Raw genomic sequence first — 18,048 nt, 5'->3', positions numbered from 1 at the left:
TGAACACAAGTGTACTTCATTTGACACTGCCATACCTTTGTCTGATGGACCATCCCCATCTGTGCTGAATAACCACTGGATTCCAGTGGAACTAGATGTACTCCTGGAACTGGGAGCATTTCCAGACGATCCTAAGAAAGCTGAGTGTTCTGATACTACTGTACTATCATCATCAGAGCTGGAGGTCATGGCACCCTGCCCTGGTCTTTTTGATGAGGTAATCGTTTGGCTGGAGTCACAATTTTCATCAATTTCCACACCCGACCCCAGAACGTTCTTCACAACAAGATCCAAGGAATCTTCAGACACACTGTCGGACACATTCTTTGAGCATGGGTTACTACAATTTGTCTCCGAGGGTGCAGATGTGTGTGCGAGGGCTGGGGCTGCTCCATCCATGGAAGAGTTTGCATAATTGTTGGTAGACAGGGAACTATCGTGCCTGGGTGGGCTTTGAGTTCGCTTCTTTTTAATCTTGTCTGGCATTTCTGGAGAGGGCTTCAGCTCATTATTATTCTCCTCGATGGGTGAAGCAAGCTCTTTCTGCCGGTCACTCAGGTGCCTTCCTTTCTTCCCAGACATGTTCCTGTTACTGGAAGCAGTCCTTCGTCTGCTAGGTGGGGTCAGGGATTGCCTCGCTGAGCTGTCCGGGAAACTGAACCTGGTAGGTCTGGTTGTTGTCGTCAGGTTCTCGGTCAAGTGCCGACTTCGGGTTCTCTCCCCGCTGCCACTGCTCTTAGTCCTCCTGCGAGCTTCCTCAGTCACTTCCGTCTCCTGTTCGGGAGTTCTCTCTTTAGTGAGCATGGCGAGCAATGAGTCGGAGTCAGCCCTTGGGGTGATGCTGGACAGGCCGAGGTGTGGGCAACTCTCCAGGTCCCGTTTGGTCAACTTTCCCTGTGGGGTCCCAGAGCTTGGTTCTTGCATAGATACAGTTGAAAGTGATGCCGGCACCGAATCCAGGACTCCCCTCTCTGTCTTGAAGTCTGCGTCACTGCCAAGTTCTGTGCTTGAGGGGCCCTTTGGGGATGACATGCCCCGACTTGTGTTGGTTCCCATGGACATACGGTTCCTCCTCCGACTGGACGACTGACCTGCATCCTGGGGTCTCACCTGTCTTCTCTTTCTGCTATGTGGCGAGCCATGACTTGTGAACACTGCTGCTGGTACTGTTTCAGTTCCACCTAAAGATGCAGACAATGAAGTTCAGATGCCCACCGTAGGTTACATGACAATCAAATACAAATTTTCACAAGAAGTCAGATTCCGACATTATTGTGAGAACCTGAATTGAAACATAAACATAAACTTTACAAGCCAACACTGAATCTCCAAAACTGTGAGTATAATCCTATAAATTAAGTTAGGACAGTGAAAAAGCACCATCTTAATACTTACAATTACACGTATCTTTACATGGACGTATCTACACATAATGGTTGATCTCTTTCATGTCAAAATCTGTCAGTCAACCATTTCACATGGTGTTTTTTTCAACTCTTCACTTACATTCATTTATAAACAGTAGATACTCAGAGATGGTAAGGGCTTTGTGAAAAAATTCACAAGCTTGATTGGGTGGGACTTGAAGCTACAATCTCCTACTTACTAGTTTAGACATTTTACCACTCGACCATTGAGCTTGCTGGGGTTTGCTGGCACGTAAGAGTCAAATAAGAAGCAATAACCGTAAGTACACATTTTATAAGATATGGAGCTCTAGTTTTACACTACATGTATGTGGATTTTTCCCCTTTTCTTTGCTGTCCTGTATTTGTATTGTATAAAATCCAAAAAGAAGCCCACACAAAGGTGCTTTTCTGGGGAACCAACGATTCTTTGTGGTACCCACGGGGAATATAATCCATTATTAAGTATGGCCTTCTAAGTGCCTTACCGGGCTGTCTTGATGAGCTGTCAATGCTGTCCAGCTTCAGGTTGTTCGTGTTATTGAGGGCATCCAGGGCCTCACTGAGGGAATTGTCCAGGTGGCTGGTAGTCGGTGGCTCCTTCTGAGGGTGGATCTCCAAGCGGATGGTACCTGGCAGATCCTTATCGCTCCACGCCCCCTATTTCATCACACAACAGTGACTTTTGTTTGATGGGTTGGCTTGTTATCGATCAGATGAATATAAACAAATAGTTTGGAATTCTTTGCCTTGTGAATACCAACGGCCAATTCACAGAGCTCCTAAGCAGGGAACTCAGCTAAGCACACGAAACAGGTTGCCAGCCAAATTTTACGTCTTGTTCATGTACATGTATACAGCTACTGACATTGTTTGTGTGCTAATTTCTGCACAAGTACATGTGCAAGCCCCCCCCATTTAATATCAACCTTTGGCCCATGAAAAGCAAGCTATGTGTAGTCAACTGTTATATATATGTAGACATGTACACTTACCAATACCAGTTTCAAACAAATAAAAGCACCTAGACAAATGCAAGAATATACATGTATATTCTCCCTGATTTTTTTCTTTTAGGTTAAAATGGATCCAACTTGCTGGTGAATATACTTATAGCCGTGTAAAAAAAAGCATTGCATCTACATGTACATGAAATGCTGTCTACCTCGACACTCTTGCCAGAAACCTTTCTGCATATATCAAAATCCTCCACTATGCAGGAAAACAATTCCACATTCTTGAATGTGCGAAGCAACCTTGGTTTGGCACAACATTACTCAATCTTACCCCCCTCCCAAAAGGCACCTCCACGAAGTCCTGCTGTTACAGTGCAACTAGTGCATGAATTGAATGCTGTGTTTTTCCGATTATGTTTTTACTGTGTTGGAGGTTCATTGTTTTTATTCTGAGTATATATCAGTCTACCCTGAGGGTAATCGAATTGTCCAAAAGTCTTAGCCAATCATTTGTTCATCATTCCTGCGTAGACGTACATGTAACTCTGCCATTCAGAGAAGGTTTTCACGAAGTGGGAAAATGCCTTCCCGTCTTACGCAACGGTATTTTGTTCAGGCCGTGGTAATTGTCAGAACGCCCATCGTATTATTGTGAATCAAATCACGCCAGTCGATGAAGAATAGGTCGCATTGTACAATTGGACACAATTAGAATCTTTGGATGCATGGTGGAGTTTTCTTATGTGAGAGAGAGATAGAGAGTCAGAAGTCATTTTTGACTTGCTCAAGAAAGACAGAGGTTTGGAGAGTGACTGTGTGATGCAAGACCGGTTTTGACTCCCAAGCGTCAGAAATCTGAGCCAGCAGATTTAGCTTTGTTGTGGATCTGTTTGACCACTTTGGAAAAGGACGGAAAAATCTGTTTCCGTGAGAATTAGGCAAACTAGGGCCTAATTCCAGCCACATAGACGTCCCAGTCGGCATTAACGACTTCGTGACAACAGTTCACCTCCCAAGACAGTTGTTCGGCAAATTACCATAAGTGTTGTAATATTGATGATTATCTTGCTTTTATACATCGAAGTAAAAAGCCTGCAGATGATGAAGTTTCGTCGTAATCGTAGTAGTAAGACTATTAAGCTGATCCTGGAGATCGAGGCTGATGATTTTTGAGAAGATCGGAAATTTACATTTATGAAAATAAGGATGATGATATAAGATTTGTAGTAATTTGGAATTGTGGAGATCGAGGTTGGAAAGGAAACAGATTGGAGCATGATTGCGCTAGTTCTTTAAAACTGTTAAGGTTTTGGGTTATATTTATTGTAGATGGCCTTATGTTGAGACTGGTCCCACTGACTCTACCGATGACTGAGAAGAGTCCCTTGTGTACCACTAAGGAGCATAGACTCTGAACTTGCTCTGCTTGACCAAGCTTTGGGCTGATCTTCTGTGGTTTAATTAGACGCCAGATTCAGGGGGCTACAGAAACTTCAACATATGGTGGACCGATTAATTTTGCTATTTTAATAATTTAAAGTGGATATCTGATGAAACTTTTCTTTTTTATGATTGATGTGATGATCCAAGAGTCACTTGATTGGCTAATCGAGTATAAATAAGGTTTTATGACTTAATCACAGACCTGTAAGTAATTAAATAATTCTGTAAGAAGTTCACTTTCTAATACCATATCGAGCTCGTGTTGTAAATATTGGAATACAGAATATTGGAATTCCGGAAGACTGTTTGATCTTGTTATTTATTTTGATTGTCGGTGCATCCTACATGTATAGGATCCAGGGTTGCCATTCCTAATTGTGAATAGCCAAGTATCGGAGTGGTGACACCTGCCAATTTTTAAAGGATCTGGGATGGTTAGGATGAAGTACTCCTACAAGGTCAGGAGTTTCCTGATCCTTGGTGTACCTTTTCATTGTCTGGAGGGAAGGAATCCCTCGAGCTCTCTCTCCCTGATGTTGATGCTACATGCTGGGGGTTGCTGTTCAGCTCTTCCAGCTCAATCGCATCGTCTTCCATGCTGAAAGACAGAAACCAAGAAGGTACATACAGTGGTTAGGTACCGCACGATTACGCTCCTTAAAAATGAAGGACTGGAGAGGGGGGTCTGAAAAGTCGGCATTTCATGCGTACGTACTATTTGGATGGGCCCTAAGACAAAAGATAAAAATAAAATGAAACTTCCATTTTCAGTCTAAATGAATGGCAACTTTCCTCCTGTTCAATTTGCTCGCAAATGGGCATGAAATGGGCCAAAAATAAAGACAGTTCTATGCTTTCAGTCTAGTTATAGTTACATGTATATCAACCATATTCACATGCAGCTATAACTAACCACTAGTAAGTGGCTAGTTCATATACATATTTTGTACATACACAATGTGCAAATACATGGATGTGTTTATGTCGTATCATTCACAAAGGTGAAGGGAACTGCAGTTGCCTGGAATTACTATTTTACTTTTACGCTGTGATTATGGATGCCATGCAGTACTTCTCCCTGAAGTGGTGCAAATGTGAGCAAGACTGCAGGACACGAGACAGCCAACATGATACTTGATACATTGCAGCACCCGAGCTCAGCTTATTCCACTTTTACTTCACCACTCTGAGAATGCGCATATTGACATGACTAACCATGTAATTTCCATGCACTCTCAAGTGGAAACAGCTTGTGAACATATCAAGTGGTTCATGCTTGTCCAACATTGAATAAGTTGCTACTCAGGGAATGCCCCTTAATCACCAAGGTTACGCATGAGGTTTAGTTTCCTGTATGCATGCCTTGTGTCTATGAAGACCGTGCAGTTTGTTTGCTGACAGAAATGTTCAAATTTTTTGTTAGGAAAGTCGCCACCAAGTTGTGGAGACACAAATTTGTCCCCATAGCTTTTTTGGATCTCCTCCATGAAACATCCATGTTTCATCACAGTCCCCAAAAACTACTTAACAAGAATGTGAGCACTTGTTTGTGCATGCGCACACCGTCGGTGTCCAAACCCGTGATGCTTTGCCACAGTGAAGGGTCAGCTTACTGCAGGCCTCACTCTCTGCCACCTGGTGACATGGTACCAGTGCTCTTTTACAGAACCCACAAGCATGCTACTCACCCAAATTTTGTCCTGTGATGACCACTGGTGCCAAACCCGATCTCTTCAATCTCCCCTGCCTCCTCGCCTTTGCCGCTGTCTTCACTGGGCTTTTCTTCTGTCTCTTCTCCTGGGGTGGCCTCTTCCCCGGAGTCAAAGGTCAGGTGCATGCGGTAGCTGATGAACTTGATGCAGGAGAAAACCAAGGCTGTTAACAAGCTGTAGGAGGCCCATATTGCAGGAAAAGGGGGAAATGCCTGTGTAGAATCCAAACACAAAATAACCTTAACTCTGAAAATCAAACTTACATGTCTATGAGAAACATGTTCCTGATGACTGAATGACATCCAGGCTCTTATTATTCTCAGTGCATGGAATAATAAAGAAACAAAAACTACGTTACATTTCTTTTGTGGTAGAATGAAGGGTGGTAGAGTAATTTTCAAACTCTGTCCGAAACGAAGCCGAGGCGAACTGGTTCTTTTTAAAATACCCAAGCTAAGTGATTTTCACTGCATGAATTTGACACAGGGAGTGTAACTGAAACAAACTACTGTACATAAAGTAAAAAGAATTACTTTATTCACTAATGAAGTATGTATGCGAGCCAGGCAATTGAAAAAATTCTACTGAAGAGATGAGACTTTGGGCATCTCATAACCTAGACACTTCTCCCTCCGTGAAGTGAAATAATGATGTATCTCTAAGGCTCCCAGGAAAATCATGAATCAGGATCATAATTCTGTAAACATCCTGCACATATTGGTCTTCTCTTGAGAATTATTTCCACACTTTTGGTTAGTTCAAAGTATCTTTCTGTACATTTTCTACATGTACATGTAAACTTAGATCTCTGAAAAAAACCAATTTGGCACAATTTGTCATGAAGACCTGTGTGCTGATTATCGTAGAAATTATCGGGCATACATGTGAGAGCATCCACACTTCATTATCTCACTGTTCATAAATTCTTTGTGATTCTGGTTACAAACACTATTCACACAATGCAAATCCGTCTTCCTGCATTTCGATAAGTGATTACCTTCTGTTTCTCTTAACTATAACTAGCCTGTATCCTCAGACACAATTCAGTGAAAAAAATAAATGTGGCACTGGCAGGTAGACTTTGAAACTGGAGTTAACACGCTGCACATGTACACGTACATTTTTATTGTGTACAAATACATGTACCTGTATACACATGCACATTATACCGGTAGTTCAGGTACATAAACATATATGCAACCATGCATATCACATGTTCTTTATTACAACTGTGTCTGCAACTGGTAGTAAAATATCTATAGGTACTCAAATGACGGATATACATGTATTTCTTTTGATGAGGAATGTTTCAAAATGGGGATTCACAATAGTGCGCCTCCAAGAGTTTGCAATGCGTTGGCCAATCACGATGCACGAAACCTGTCAAACCAGTACACGTTTGGAAAGGGGTAGACAGATTTCGCATGTTGTGATTGGCCGACGCGTTGCAAACTCTTGGTGGTGCACTACTATGAATCATCCGTATTATACAGAGAAAACATGAAAGGAAGTTGTGCAATTCCAACTGTCAGTTACCACTGTTGCCCAACAGTGAATTTGAATACATATTAGGAGTATAATCCTAAGCAACCCGCAAGAAACAAATTGTATTCGGCACTGCATAAAGAGGAAGTGGCTCCAAAAATGTTGACTGTGGCTCAAACCTTGGCTTTTATTTAAAACTTGCCAGCTGGAAACCTGGAATTGTACAGCATGTATAAATACACACATCCTAGTATTATTCACAGGTGTTCACATGTATTGTACATTGTACATACAGGCAAATCAGTGTAAAATATGAAGTCTGAGTTTCCATGCATAGAATTTTGTACATGAATACGTAAAAACATGGCGGGGATTTCTTTTTTTCACAATTTTGTTCTCCATAATTGATACATGTTATTACACCTGACAAGTAAGCCAACCAACTCAATTCATTGGTAAATATTTGATTTCATTAGGAAGAAAAATGGCTCACTTGACTGAAGTTTCCTCCTCTTGTTATTTTTTTTAATTCAATAAACAAGTTATTGAATAACATAAATGTATTTTGTCTTCCTGCAGCTTTCACAGTAATACATGTAATTACAATGTCCTTGAAGTAGTATGGTCACAAACTCTTTTAGGTGCATAACACTCACTAGGTTTGTCTTTCACAAGTGCAGAAACCACACCTTGTGTTTCTGCAGACCTTCTTTATCTTCGTTTCTTCAATTTGAGTTTCACACAACTCGGTTGGATACTGAAAATGTTACACGTACACTGTTCATGTGACCGAGACATTAATTTTTGAATGATGAAAAGCCCATTTTTCTTCTCTGGTGACCGAGTTGGCCTCAGTTAGGAATGGCTGCTCAAAACCCAAATGTAGCATGAGTAACCCCAGCCCTTGCTCATGGATACAGGAATCTTTTGAATGTCATGAGCATTAGAACTCTGGTTACTCTTGCTACCCCAACCACTATCATTGTGGCTTGTCTGATTTTCCCCTAGACGTCCCAAGAGACGCATATCTGAAAGCAATTCGCAGAACATGGACTACTAATAGATCTCTTGATTACAGGCAATATGTGGTGCGCCTAAGCATGCTGGTACACTGTACATGTATCTTTGAGACTGAGTGAAAAAAGAGAAAACAAAATAAAAAACAAACAAAACAAATAAAACATTGCATCTGATATACATGTAACTTACGTTAGTTATCTTTTGAGTTCTGAAGAACATGTAACTTTGTTCATGTAGTTAGTCCGAAATTTAAAAAAAAAAATCATTTGGTAGCAGACAAGAACAAACCCTAGTAAAAATGGTATTTTGTAAGTAAACACTTTTATCTTTTTCCTACTAAAAGTGCTAAATTTGACATTTTAGGACATGTTATCCCTTTCTGATGGTTGATATGTCACTGCAGGGAAAACTTTTGTAATGTCCATGAGAGGACACCTCTATGGGCTTCTCTGTTTTGCTTAGTTGTTTGACTTCTTACTGACTGTACTGTTACATAACGCCTCTACTCGTACCTGTCTGTTGTTGCTGTTCCTTAAATACCAAAGCTGCATGGACCTTTTTGTTTGCATAGAATGTTTCGTTCTGTATTTAAGGCCTTATAGCGGGCTGCTCGGCCTCGGTCGGTGTCAGTTATGGTGAATGTGCGTGAGCACAGTTTGAAGTCCGCACCCCTGTTTCGATGAAGGCTACGTTGCTGCTGCTAGGATCTACCTGTGGGCTGCTGGTGGTGGTTGGTTTTCGTAGCGACTGGGGTCCGTGCTGGTGTGGCGGTCCTGTTCATGGGGTGCGGCCTTGATGGCTGTGCTCAGCGTTCTGCACCGACTGGGCAGCGGTCTTTATTTTTCATACAAGTAAGTTAAAGTTAATGTCTTGTATTAATGTTTTCCTTTTCTTGGCCGAGTTGTGTGTCTGTAAAATGTTACTGCAATGTCAGTTTTTGCATGACCGCTTTATTCATTTTGTTTTGCTGGGCATGGCCGTTTCTAACCACACTAATACAAGCTCATTGTTTTGTTTTATGTGGTTTATCTTGTTAATTAAAATAATGTAAATAATTTTATGTATTGGCCAATTCTTGTGCATGTTTTCTGTGTTTGTGTTTGACAACCTCTGGTTTGTAACAGTACGTAACATACATACATCAGTCCAAAAGGATGTATATGGAAAATAATACACCATTTTGGCAGTTGGGGGTTGAGTTCTCTGATTTTTATACAATGTTTTCTGGTACATGTAATCATAGTCATGTCTAGAACTAACTGAAGTACATGTATGATGTAGGTCATGTCATGGTCATAAAAACATGGATTAAAGCTTAGACTATACAGCAACACAAACATGGAGTGTGCGGTGTGATGTAAGATACATTTAATCCTTGTAAGCATTGTAAGACAGTTCTGTGAAAATTTTAACGTGTTTTGGGCCTAGTAGGCAAGTAAAGCATGTAGGCCTATAGGGCCTACATGGTATACCTAGGCCTCAACAAACTCAAACATTTAAAAAATGTTTGCGACTTTTTTAAGCCTACATACTGGCACAGTAAACTTCGAGATTTGCAGCGAAATAAAAATAAGTAGGCCTACACAGACATGACAGAACACAAAACCACATCATTACATGATACAGACACATTCATCAATGTAGAGTGACAGGGCATGATTAAGTTTATAAATTACAGTGACTTACCATGTATAAACCCAGTGGAAAACACAACAGGAAGAGCCATAAATACAGGTGGAGTGTGTTGCAAAAAATATTCTGGTGTGGGTCAAAATACCATCCCCCCGTTAATGAACCCCACAAGCCTTGGCGTAAAACTTCAAGCGTGTGTGAACCCATGTTGAGTAATACAAAAGGCGGAACCCTGGCCGTAAAATGGACCAAGTATTTATCAACGATCACTCCATTTCCATTTCTTGATCACCAGTGCAGAAGCCAACCATTTTATGACACAGTACATGAACATGATCTGTAGACTGTACATACATGTACTTCCCCCTTTCATCGACATACATATGTACATGTACATTGCTGTGTACATGTACAGTTGTACATGTACATTTACTGAAGATATGTACTGTACATGTACAATTACGTCTAGGAACTATGACAAAATGGTACCCGTCTGTACGTCTGTAACCTCGCTGGAAAGGGAACGCCGTGTCAAAACAAAATAAGAAAGCAACCCCTAAATTCAAATCCCTTAAATAATATTTTATAAATTTATCTCATTTTGCAATGATCAATCATCGCAATTTGTAGTTCGTAAAATCCCAAACAAAAACGAAGTAAATTGTTTGTACTCCCTTATGACGACAATTTTCTAAAATCTGCATATTCATAACTTGTCAAAATGATCCAATCAGCAATCTGAGTTTGTGACCGCAAAAAAAGATCGTCTGCTGCCAAATGGGTCAAAGTGCGCCACGAAGGTAAAATATTCACGCGAGCATCGATGACATGGCCCTGCTTCTGTCGTCGTACCTGGGGCGGAAATCAACGACTAAGTTTTCGATATTATATCTTAATAGCGATATCAAAACTGACTCGAAAGCATGTTTCAAGTAAGTGGCATCTTTTAGACTAGGTACAGATATGTCTGTTATTCTGTGTGTCTTTTTTAACGGAGAAATATTTGAGCCATTTTCGTGCCTGCGCCTGTGCAGTTTGACATGTGAACATTCAACCACTGCACTGCATGCATGATGAGATGTACATGTACTGTAGGCCTACATGTACATGGGGGTACGGTACTGTACATGTAGTATGTACATGCACTACTGTACATGTAGACTAGGGTACATCATGTTACACGAAACATGAAGACAACCACCTCCATGGACCATGCCTTAACCAGTTACGTTTGTACCTTGTGTTTGGGTAAACTGGCGTGAAGTCATTTGTGCCTTAGGCCATGCAGACATGGCAGTAGGCCTAGGACTATGTTTTCCTACCATACAAGTACTCTGGATGATCAAACCGTGGAGCATGGAGGTAGGCCAGGAAGAAGTGTAGGTAATCCGTACTTTTACGAGGCCTAGATTCATGGAAATTTCACAATGCTGCAACTTTGACATTTGCACTACAGTTATGGGTTTGGATGACAAACAAGCAATCCGTTTTATGCACAACCCAATGGGAGAAGTGTACCTGCAAAATGTTAATCTGCTTCCATTTTATTACGTATTCCAATTCAAGCCATCCTATTCTCACAGAGTATTGCATTTGGAATTGATTTGGCATGAAGATATCACAAACTTTGAAATTTAAAGCATGGCAGAAACGAAAAATTCAGGGAATCCCTTTCAACAACACAAGTTTTTGTCATGAACTGTGCTTTGACTAAGATTGTGAATATTAATGCCCTAGTTTGGCCAATCAATATCACCACTTGTAGCTAATTCATCCCACGTTGACCAGTCATGTTATTTGCAGCCTAGAATGACTCGTGCCCTTAAAAATTTCATACAAACATCTGAAAAATTATTAATTATTATAAAACCAATAATAAAATCAATTTACATGTAAGGATATTTAGTCATATTTGTCTGAAATTAGGATTTTCTATGCATGTCGCCATGTCGTTTTATGGGTCGAATAAATATTTTTGGTGAAAAGTTTTACTATGGATTTAAAGTCAATTAAATTATGTAGATTCCTCAATCAAATCACATTTTCATTCTTCACACAAGTACATGTACCCCTATGGTATTATCAAGGTCAAAAACAATGGACGCACAAAGATTAAAAAAGTAACATATCGGGAAAAACACCACCAATGTTTGGGTCCATAAATCTACATGTAGCTACTTTTACTGAAATAGTCTTCAGGATGCATTTACATGTACCATCTCATGACTTTTTACTGCAGTTAGCTTTAAAATTTAGGCCTACATAGAGGTAACATTTTCTGGTTTTTGTTGCCTGTGTACATGTATGTGTTGGATGTAATACAGTCGATGATTGCTCAATTTTTGGGCATCTGTTGAGATTTAAGGCCAATTGCATCATTTTTTAAATAATTCCACCTATTACCTTTCTCTCCTTAAGTCCTTGTGGAAGTCAGAGATTTCAAACAGCATAGACGGATAGCGCAATGCGATATGTAATTATGATAACTGACATATTCATATAAAGGCCTCAAACTTCAGCTTTTTTTAAAACTAGCATGCCAGACAAGTTAACTGACATGTATTTTTCACTAGCTTGCACAAATTTTCACTAACTGCACTGGACATTGTTTAGCATACTAACATGGGCTGGCATGTTTCAACTTACGGTTTTTCAGCTGTTACTGTGGAGTCATGCTGTCAAGTTTCAATTTGAAAAGTGTATGATTCAAAACTGTTACAATTAATAATAAATAAGTCCTTCCTTTTATTCATTTTCAAAGATTAAGACCCTCTTAAGCAAAGATGCATTCTTGGTTGCCCTTTCAGTCAAAATCATGACCACTTTGTGTATGTGTACTGTGGCAAATCAAGTGGAAGGCATTTTTGACTTTCTGATTGTTACAGCAAAAGGAGGGCTAAACTAGACAAATGACAGTTTCAAACAGATACATATTTCTGTACCAGCCCACCTGGTAAGTTAAAGAGAGCATTTTACTAGCTTGCAGCAGTTTTTACATGAATTTGTACCTGCTGGTCAAGTGCTGAGGTCAAGGCCTGATTGTACAAGCATCAATCAGCCAAAAATTTGGCTGGAACCTGAGTGCAGCCTTGGCAGCCTTTGCTTTTTACTGTGGCAAGTGCTGTTTTGTTAATCAATATGCGAAATATGGGCAAGAATTCTGTAATCTGTATCCAGCCATCAGGTACCACTTTTGATCATCAACAGTTTTTACTCACATGATTAATTAAATTCAAATTCATTCTAATATAACCAAGCCCTCTTTGTGAGATTTGTTTGTAAAAAATTCATTGTCTGTTATTTTACAGTAGTCAGAATGGAAATTTGGAAATCACTTGAACATTAACCACAGTTCAGTTTGAGTGACATTTGCCATTTTGTAACTGATCTCTGGAGAGAAGCATGAAGAGGAATAAAAAGTTCTGCTTTCCTCAAATATGTAGTCAACACTTATGATTTTCTTTCTGGGCCAAACTCAGATTTCACCCAGTAAAATAATGTAAACAAAAGGAATTGTCACATTTGCCAAAAGAGTTTTTACATGTATGAATTCTGAATCACTGATGCAGGAGATGCACCAATGCAGTAGCGGTACATACATGTACATACTACATGTTCATGTACATGTATGTACATGTACTGTACATTGTACAGTGTACAGTGCAGTGCAGAATCTGCAGACACGATGCAAAAGACTCACTGAACATGCTTAAAATAGTCCCCCCCGTCCCTGCAGTAAAATAGAAATTCCTTGCTTTCTGAAAAGCTGATAAATGCTTGGGAGGGGACCCCATGCATGTACTGTTGGGATAAACCTAAAACCAAAAATGTGCCTGCACAAAATGGCATAGCATGCATGATTCAGAACTGTAGATTGTGATCAAATAGGGGATATCTTTCTCTTTAAATTGAGTCTCTTTGAGAATATTTAGGGTTAAGATAAAGGGGAAGAACTTTGCTCCAAAATGAGGCCGCTCGGTCACAGAAGCTCTGAGCATAGGTTGGTGTGTAGCAGTTTGTAGGGAAAGTGATTATTCCGAACTGTTGTACATGTACTTGCCACCAAGCATAACAGACTAGCGAGTGAGAAAGAGTTAAGGCTGGAAAGTACACGTAAACAGTTCATTCAGCATGTTTATGAAATGTAATGATCGCACTGTGGTGAGGTTACAAAATGGCAAAAATGACTAAAACCACATCATGTATAATAAGACTCTATTGATAGAGGACTTTTTTTCTAAAAGAAGTGCAAACACATTTTGCAGTAAGTTTACAAATGGAAGTGTATTAGTGGTTTTCTTTTATTTTTTTATCAGACATTTGTGTGACATGAAGACTACCACAGCTGTGTTCACCCCAAGTAATTCCCCTCTCAGGATTGCCCCTTTGTCAGCAGAGCACATAGAGGCTAAACATAGCCTAGTGGTTCCCATCGTCGAATGTCCCCTGTGGGAGACGAGACTTTCTTGGACACAATGGATCCTCTACAGAGTGTCCCTGAGTCACCTGGAGCCTCCAAACAACGGGAATCCAAGGAAAACGGGACAAGTCTGTGCACTGCCATTTATGACTATGAGGCAACAGCAGATGATGAGCTTACCCTACGCCGTGGGGATCTTGTAGAAGTGATTTCCAAGGAGATATCAGTGTCTGGAGATGATGGATGGTGGACGGGAAAAGTCCGTGACAAAGAGGGGATATTCCCCAGTAACTATGTCAGCCAGCCTCATGTCCTTCTACAAAAGGAAAAGAACTTTGGAATTACAGAAATCAACTTTGATGAGATTGTCCTCAGTGAGGTGATAGGAGTGGGCGGATTTGGGAAGGTCTACAGAGGCATTTGCGGGGCAGAGGAGGTCGCTGTGAAAGCTGCACGGACAGACACTGACCAAGATATAAGTGAAATCATGGATAATGTGCGACAAGAAGCAAAGCTCTTCAGTTTGTTGTCACACCCAAACATTATAACACTCAAAGGGGCATGCTTAGTGGAACCAAATATATGCCTGGTTATGGAATATGCTAGGGGTGGGGCTTTGAACAGAGTTCTTAGTAACAACTGCAAAAAGTTGGGCTTGCCCCCAGATGTTCTCGTTGATTGGGCCTACCAGATTGCTGAAGGTATGCACTACCTTCATTCAGATGCACCAATTCCTCTCATTCACCGAGACCTCAAGTCCAGTAATAGTAAGTAATTCAGATGATTTAAAAGTTAACTTTAAATGCTTTTAAATTCAATTTTTCAACTGGGATACATTTAATTGTAATCTTTTCATACATGTACATGTATTGTGTCAGGATTTGAAGTCTGAACCTGGCAAGTCGAAATTAACTTCAGTCTATTGGTGGCCCGCAGAGCCAGTGGGGAAGTTCACTGCTCTGGCCCTTGTGAAAATTTGGTGGCCTTGGTTGAGTACTTGTAATGAAATCAATCAGGCCCACCACACATGCCCATTTGCATCAGTGGAACTTCTTTACCAAAACAGCTGATTGGCCAGCCTGGCTGGATTTAAATCTCCTTTAAGGCCAAACAAAAAAACTAGTTCTGCTTCTGGTTAAGTGACCGATAATAAATTTTTGGCACCTCTGTAAAATTTATATGGGTAAGTTGGAAAAACACATTTAAAATTCGAAAAAAAAATCCTCCCTTTCCTGTTTTCACAAAACACCTCTGAACAATTTTATCACATCTTAAAACTTGTATTTTTTGTTTGCTTGGCTTACCGGTACATTTGCCACATTTGGAAAGAAAGTTCTGTTTTTTTCACAAATTCCCTTTGCATTTCACTATCACAGTGGTGAAAACACATGCAGAGAAGCAAGGTTTCACTGGTTCCTGACATGCCACTGCCAAAGAAGGTGTGATGGTAACGAGGCAACCAGTCAGTGCATCCTGGTCAAAATAGCATTACAACAATTCACCATACATACACTGTACATGCAAAAAAAATTAGGAGCAGAAGATTTCTGTAAATTAATTCCCAGAACTTGATCTGTTTTCTGTATGTATTTTTGTGATTAATTTGGGGTTATATTGCTCGTATATTGTTCGTACTTGACGATCGGACTTGGTGTCCGTGGGAGATAACATTAAACTGGCATTGTTAGAAAACGATACCAGCCAACATACCAGGGCAGGCTCCTGCCATGCCGCACGACTGTGAAAAGAATGTCGCTGCTACGTATGTGTGTGGTCTGCACTGGTGATTTGAAACATGAGTTGTAAAATGTGGTGAAAGTTTTGAAAATGTGGCAGTGTTTCTCAAATGACCACTGTCCTGCCAGGCCATCGTTTTGGGAAAATGCAGAGGCCTGATGAATTTTTTGGTGGCCCCAGGCCAGTGGACCACTGTTAATTTCAACTCTGAGAGGGGTGCCATTGCATCTTTTTTTGCATTACATTTTTGACGTTATGCAAAAAAAATTCTGTAGTAAAGTTTTTAATAACCCTTTTTTCAGCAATAATGACAAATCCAGAATATGAGTGCTTCAAATATTCCCATGGTGTGGTCATTATTGCTGCAGTTTTCATCACTTTGAGCTGGAAAACATGTAATTCCACATGTACATTGTACATGTACCTTACAGTCATTATCAGTAACAGTGTAAAGTAGCGTTAAGTTTAGATTTTGGGCCCAGAGCAATATTGTTTTGGCTGGTTTGTTATGAAATAATACCTCTTGGTTAACATTAACAGTGTGACGTGCTTGTACAGTACATATACATGTACATGTACAGGTATACATGTACATGTACATGTATGTCCCGTGTACACGTACATGTACCTGTATTTGTGTTGCAGTTGAAAGTTAACCTGTGCATGGGAAACTATTTTCACAGATTTTCCCACAAGTGGGGAGAAGTGGGAAAAGATTTTCACAGATTTTCCCGTACCGGTACATGTAATTTGGGACACAGTGTACATATACATGTAAGTGGGAAGAGAGTTTCACATATTTTCCCACAAGTGGGAGAAAAATGGGGATAAGATTTTTACAGATATTTCCATGAGTGAGAAATATTTTTGATACCCTGTGAAATGTGAGTATGAACGTGAAAAAAAATTCTTTTCACATAATTTGCCATCCTAATTCACAGTGTTAACTTTCAATTGCAGTGTAGTGTACATGTACATGGTATGCATTCCTGACTAATATAAATACATGTAGATGTTTTTGAAGTGTGAGTAAATGTACTGGTACATGTACACGTACATGTACAGTATGTACATGTACATGTAATGTACACCATGCACATGTACAGTGCACACTGTGCGGTACATGCACATGTACGTGTTCATGTACACTGGTTATACACTGAAATCATTGAAGTACATGTACAGTACGTATATTTTATTCCGTCACAACAGACTTGAATTGCAGTATCACATGACTGAACTGAATTAAATTAAAAGTTTCTCTTACATGTACAGGTACATGTAGTGCATTTCTTCTTGCATGATGCAAATTATGGTTTGGCCCTGAGAGACTCTTAATACACAAATATTGAGACAACGTACGGTATGTGTTTTGTAAGCAACATAGAAATGAAGTTATACACGTACAGTACATTGTACATGTACAAAACTAGTTTAGTTCCAGAGTATGGGAACAACCAGTATTGTAAGCATAATGAATAATGCAATCCCCAGTTTGTACCTCCTAGCATTGCACATCATAAAGAGATTATGACAACATAATTAAATTTGGGCTATAATGTTGTGTACAGTCATATGATGGCTTAGTTTTACTTTTTTACACCTGCACATGTACCGGTATTCTGGAGACTGGGGGTAATTGTTCAGATATTGATGGTGTTGTCATGTACATACATGTACCTGTAGACCTACATTTAATGTACAGTGCATGTACACATGTACATGTAAATGGTTTCAGTTCTTCTGTTTGTGTAATGTACATGTACATGTACCAGTACAGGTGTACATGTACTGGTACATGTATATAACGGTATGTGTACATTGCACACATGCACAAAATGTGTTGAGGTGAGGTCAGATTCACTTTCAGGGCTGGGGAATACCCTAAGAGTATGGGGCATGTAAACTAAAGATAACATTTTATAGATGAATGGATGATGACTAAGACCTGTGGAATTTTCTTCCAACAGGTGGAATTCTCTTTCTATGTGCATACTGTACATGTATAGTTTACATGTACTTTAAGTTGTACCAACACAACTTTTTTAAAAGGAAATTCAAGTTCATTTCTTATGGCATGTACGTGTATCTGACACATTAACATACAACATGTTTAACCATGTACATGTACATGTATAAGATACAAAGACACCTACCAGTACAAGAGTACATGTACTTTCAAATGTGGTGGTGTTCTTGATCAGTGGACAAGTGTTGTAGATAACCATCTGGAATGG

General features: G+C 39.9%; 2 protein-coding genes across 3 annotated transcripts in view; one reads left to right on the top strand and one right to left on the bottom strand.

Annotated features, from left to right (window-relative positions):
• The window catches only part of LOC110975150 (pecanex-like protein 1), a 56,110-nt gene extending 46,045 nt beyond the window's left edge, over nt 1-10,065 (bottom strand). Inside the window, exons 1-5 of one of the 2 annotated variants that reach the window (XM_022227347.2) lie at nt 9,709-10,065; nt 5,494-5,729; nt 4,292-4,403; nt 1,895-2,066; nt 36-1,181 (exon numbers count right to left, since the gene is read on the bottom strand). In XM_022227347.2, the coding sequence (XP_022083039.2) occupies nt 36-1,181; nt 1,895-2,066; nt 4,292-4,403; nt 5,494-5,729; nt 9,709-9,861 (1,819 nt within the window). In that variant the 5' untranslated portion in view covers nt 9,862-10,065. The remainder of the gene's footprint in view (nt 1-35; nt 1,182-1,894; nt 2,067-4,291; nt 4,404-5,493; nt 5,730-9,708) is intronic. The other variant, XM_022227346.2, reaches the window with a different exon arrangement.
• A 390-nt stretch (nt 10,066-10,455) lies between these two features.
• LOC110975152 (mitogen-activated protein kinase kinase kinase 11-like) overlaps nt 10,456-18,048 on the top strand; it is a 48,200-nt gene continuing 40,607 nt past the window's right edge. The window contains exons 1-2 of the mRNA XM_022227350.2: nt 10,456-10,586; nt 13,971-14,841. Coding sequence (XP_022083042.1) covers nt 14,094-14,841 — 748 coding nt within the window. The 5' untranslated portion in view covers nt 10,456-10,586; nt 13,971-14,093. The remainder of the gene's footprint in view (nt 10,587-13,970; nt 14,842-18,048) is intronic.

This window comes from Acanthaster planci, linkage group LG01, assembly GCF_054643075.1.
Source record: "Acanthaster planci isolate LZ-2023a linkage group LG01, COTS_SCS, whole genome shotgun sequence".
Lineage (NCBI taxonomy): Eukaryota > Metazoa > Echinodermata > Asteroidea > Valvatida > Acanthasteridae > Acanthaster > Acanthaster planci.
This window is presented reverse-complemented; position numbering and strand designations above follow the sequence as displayed.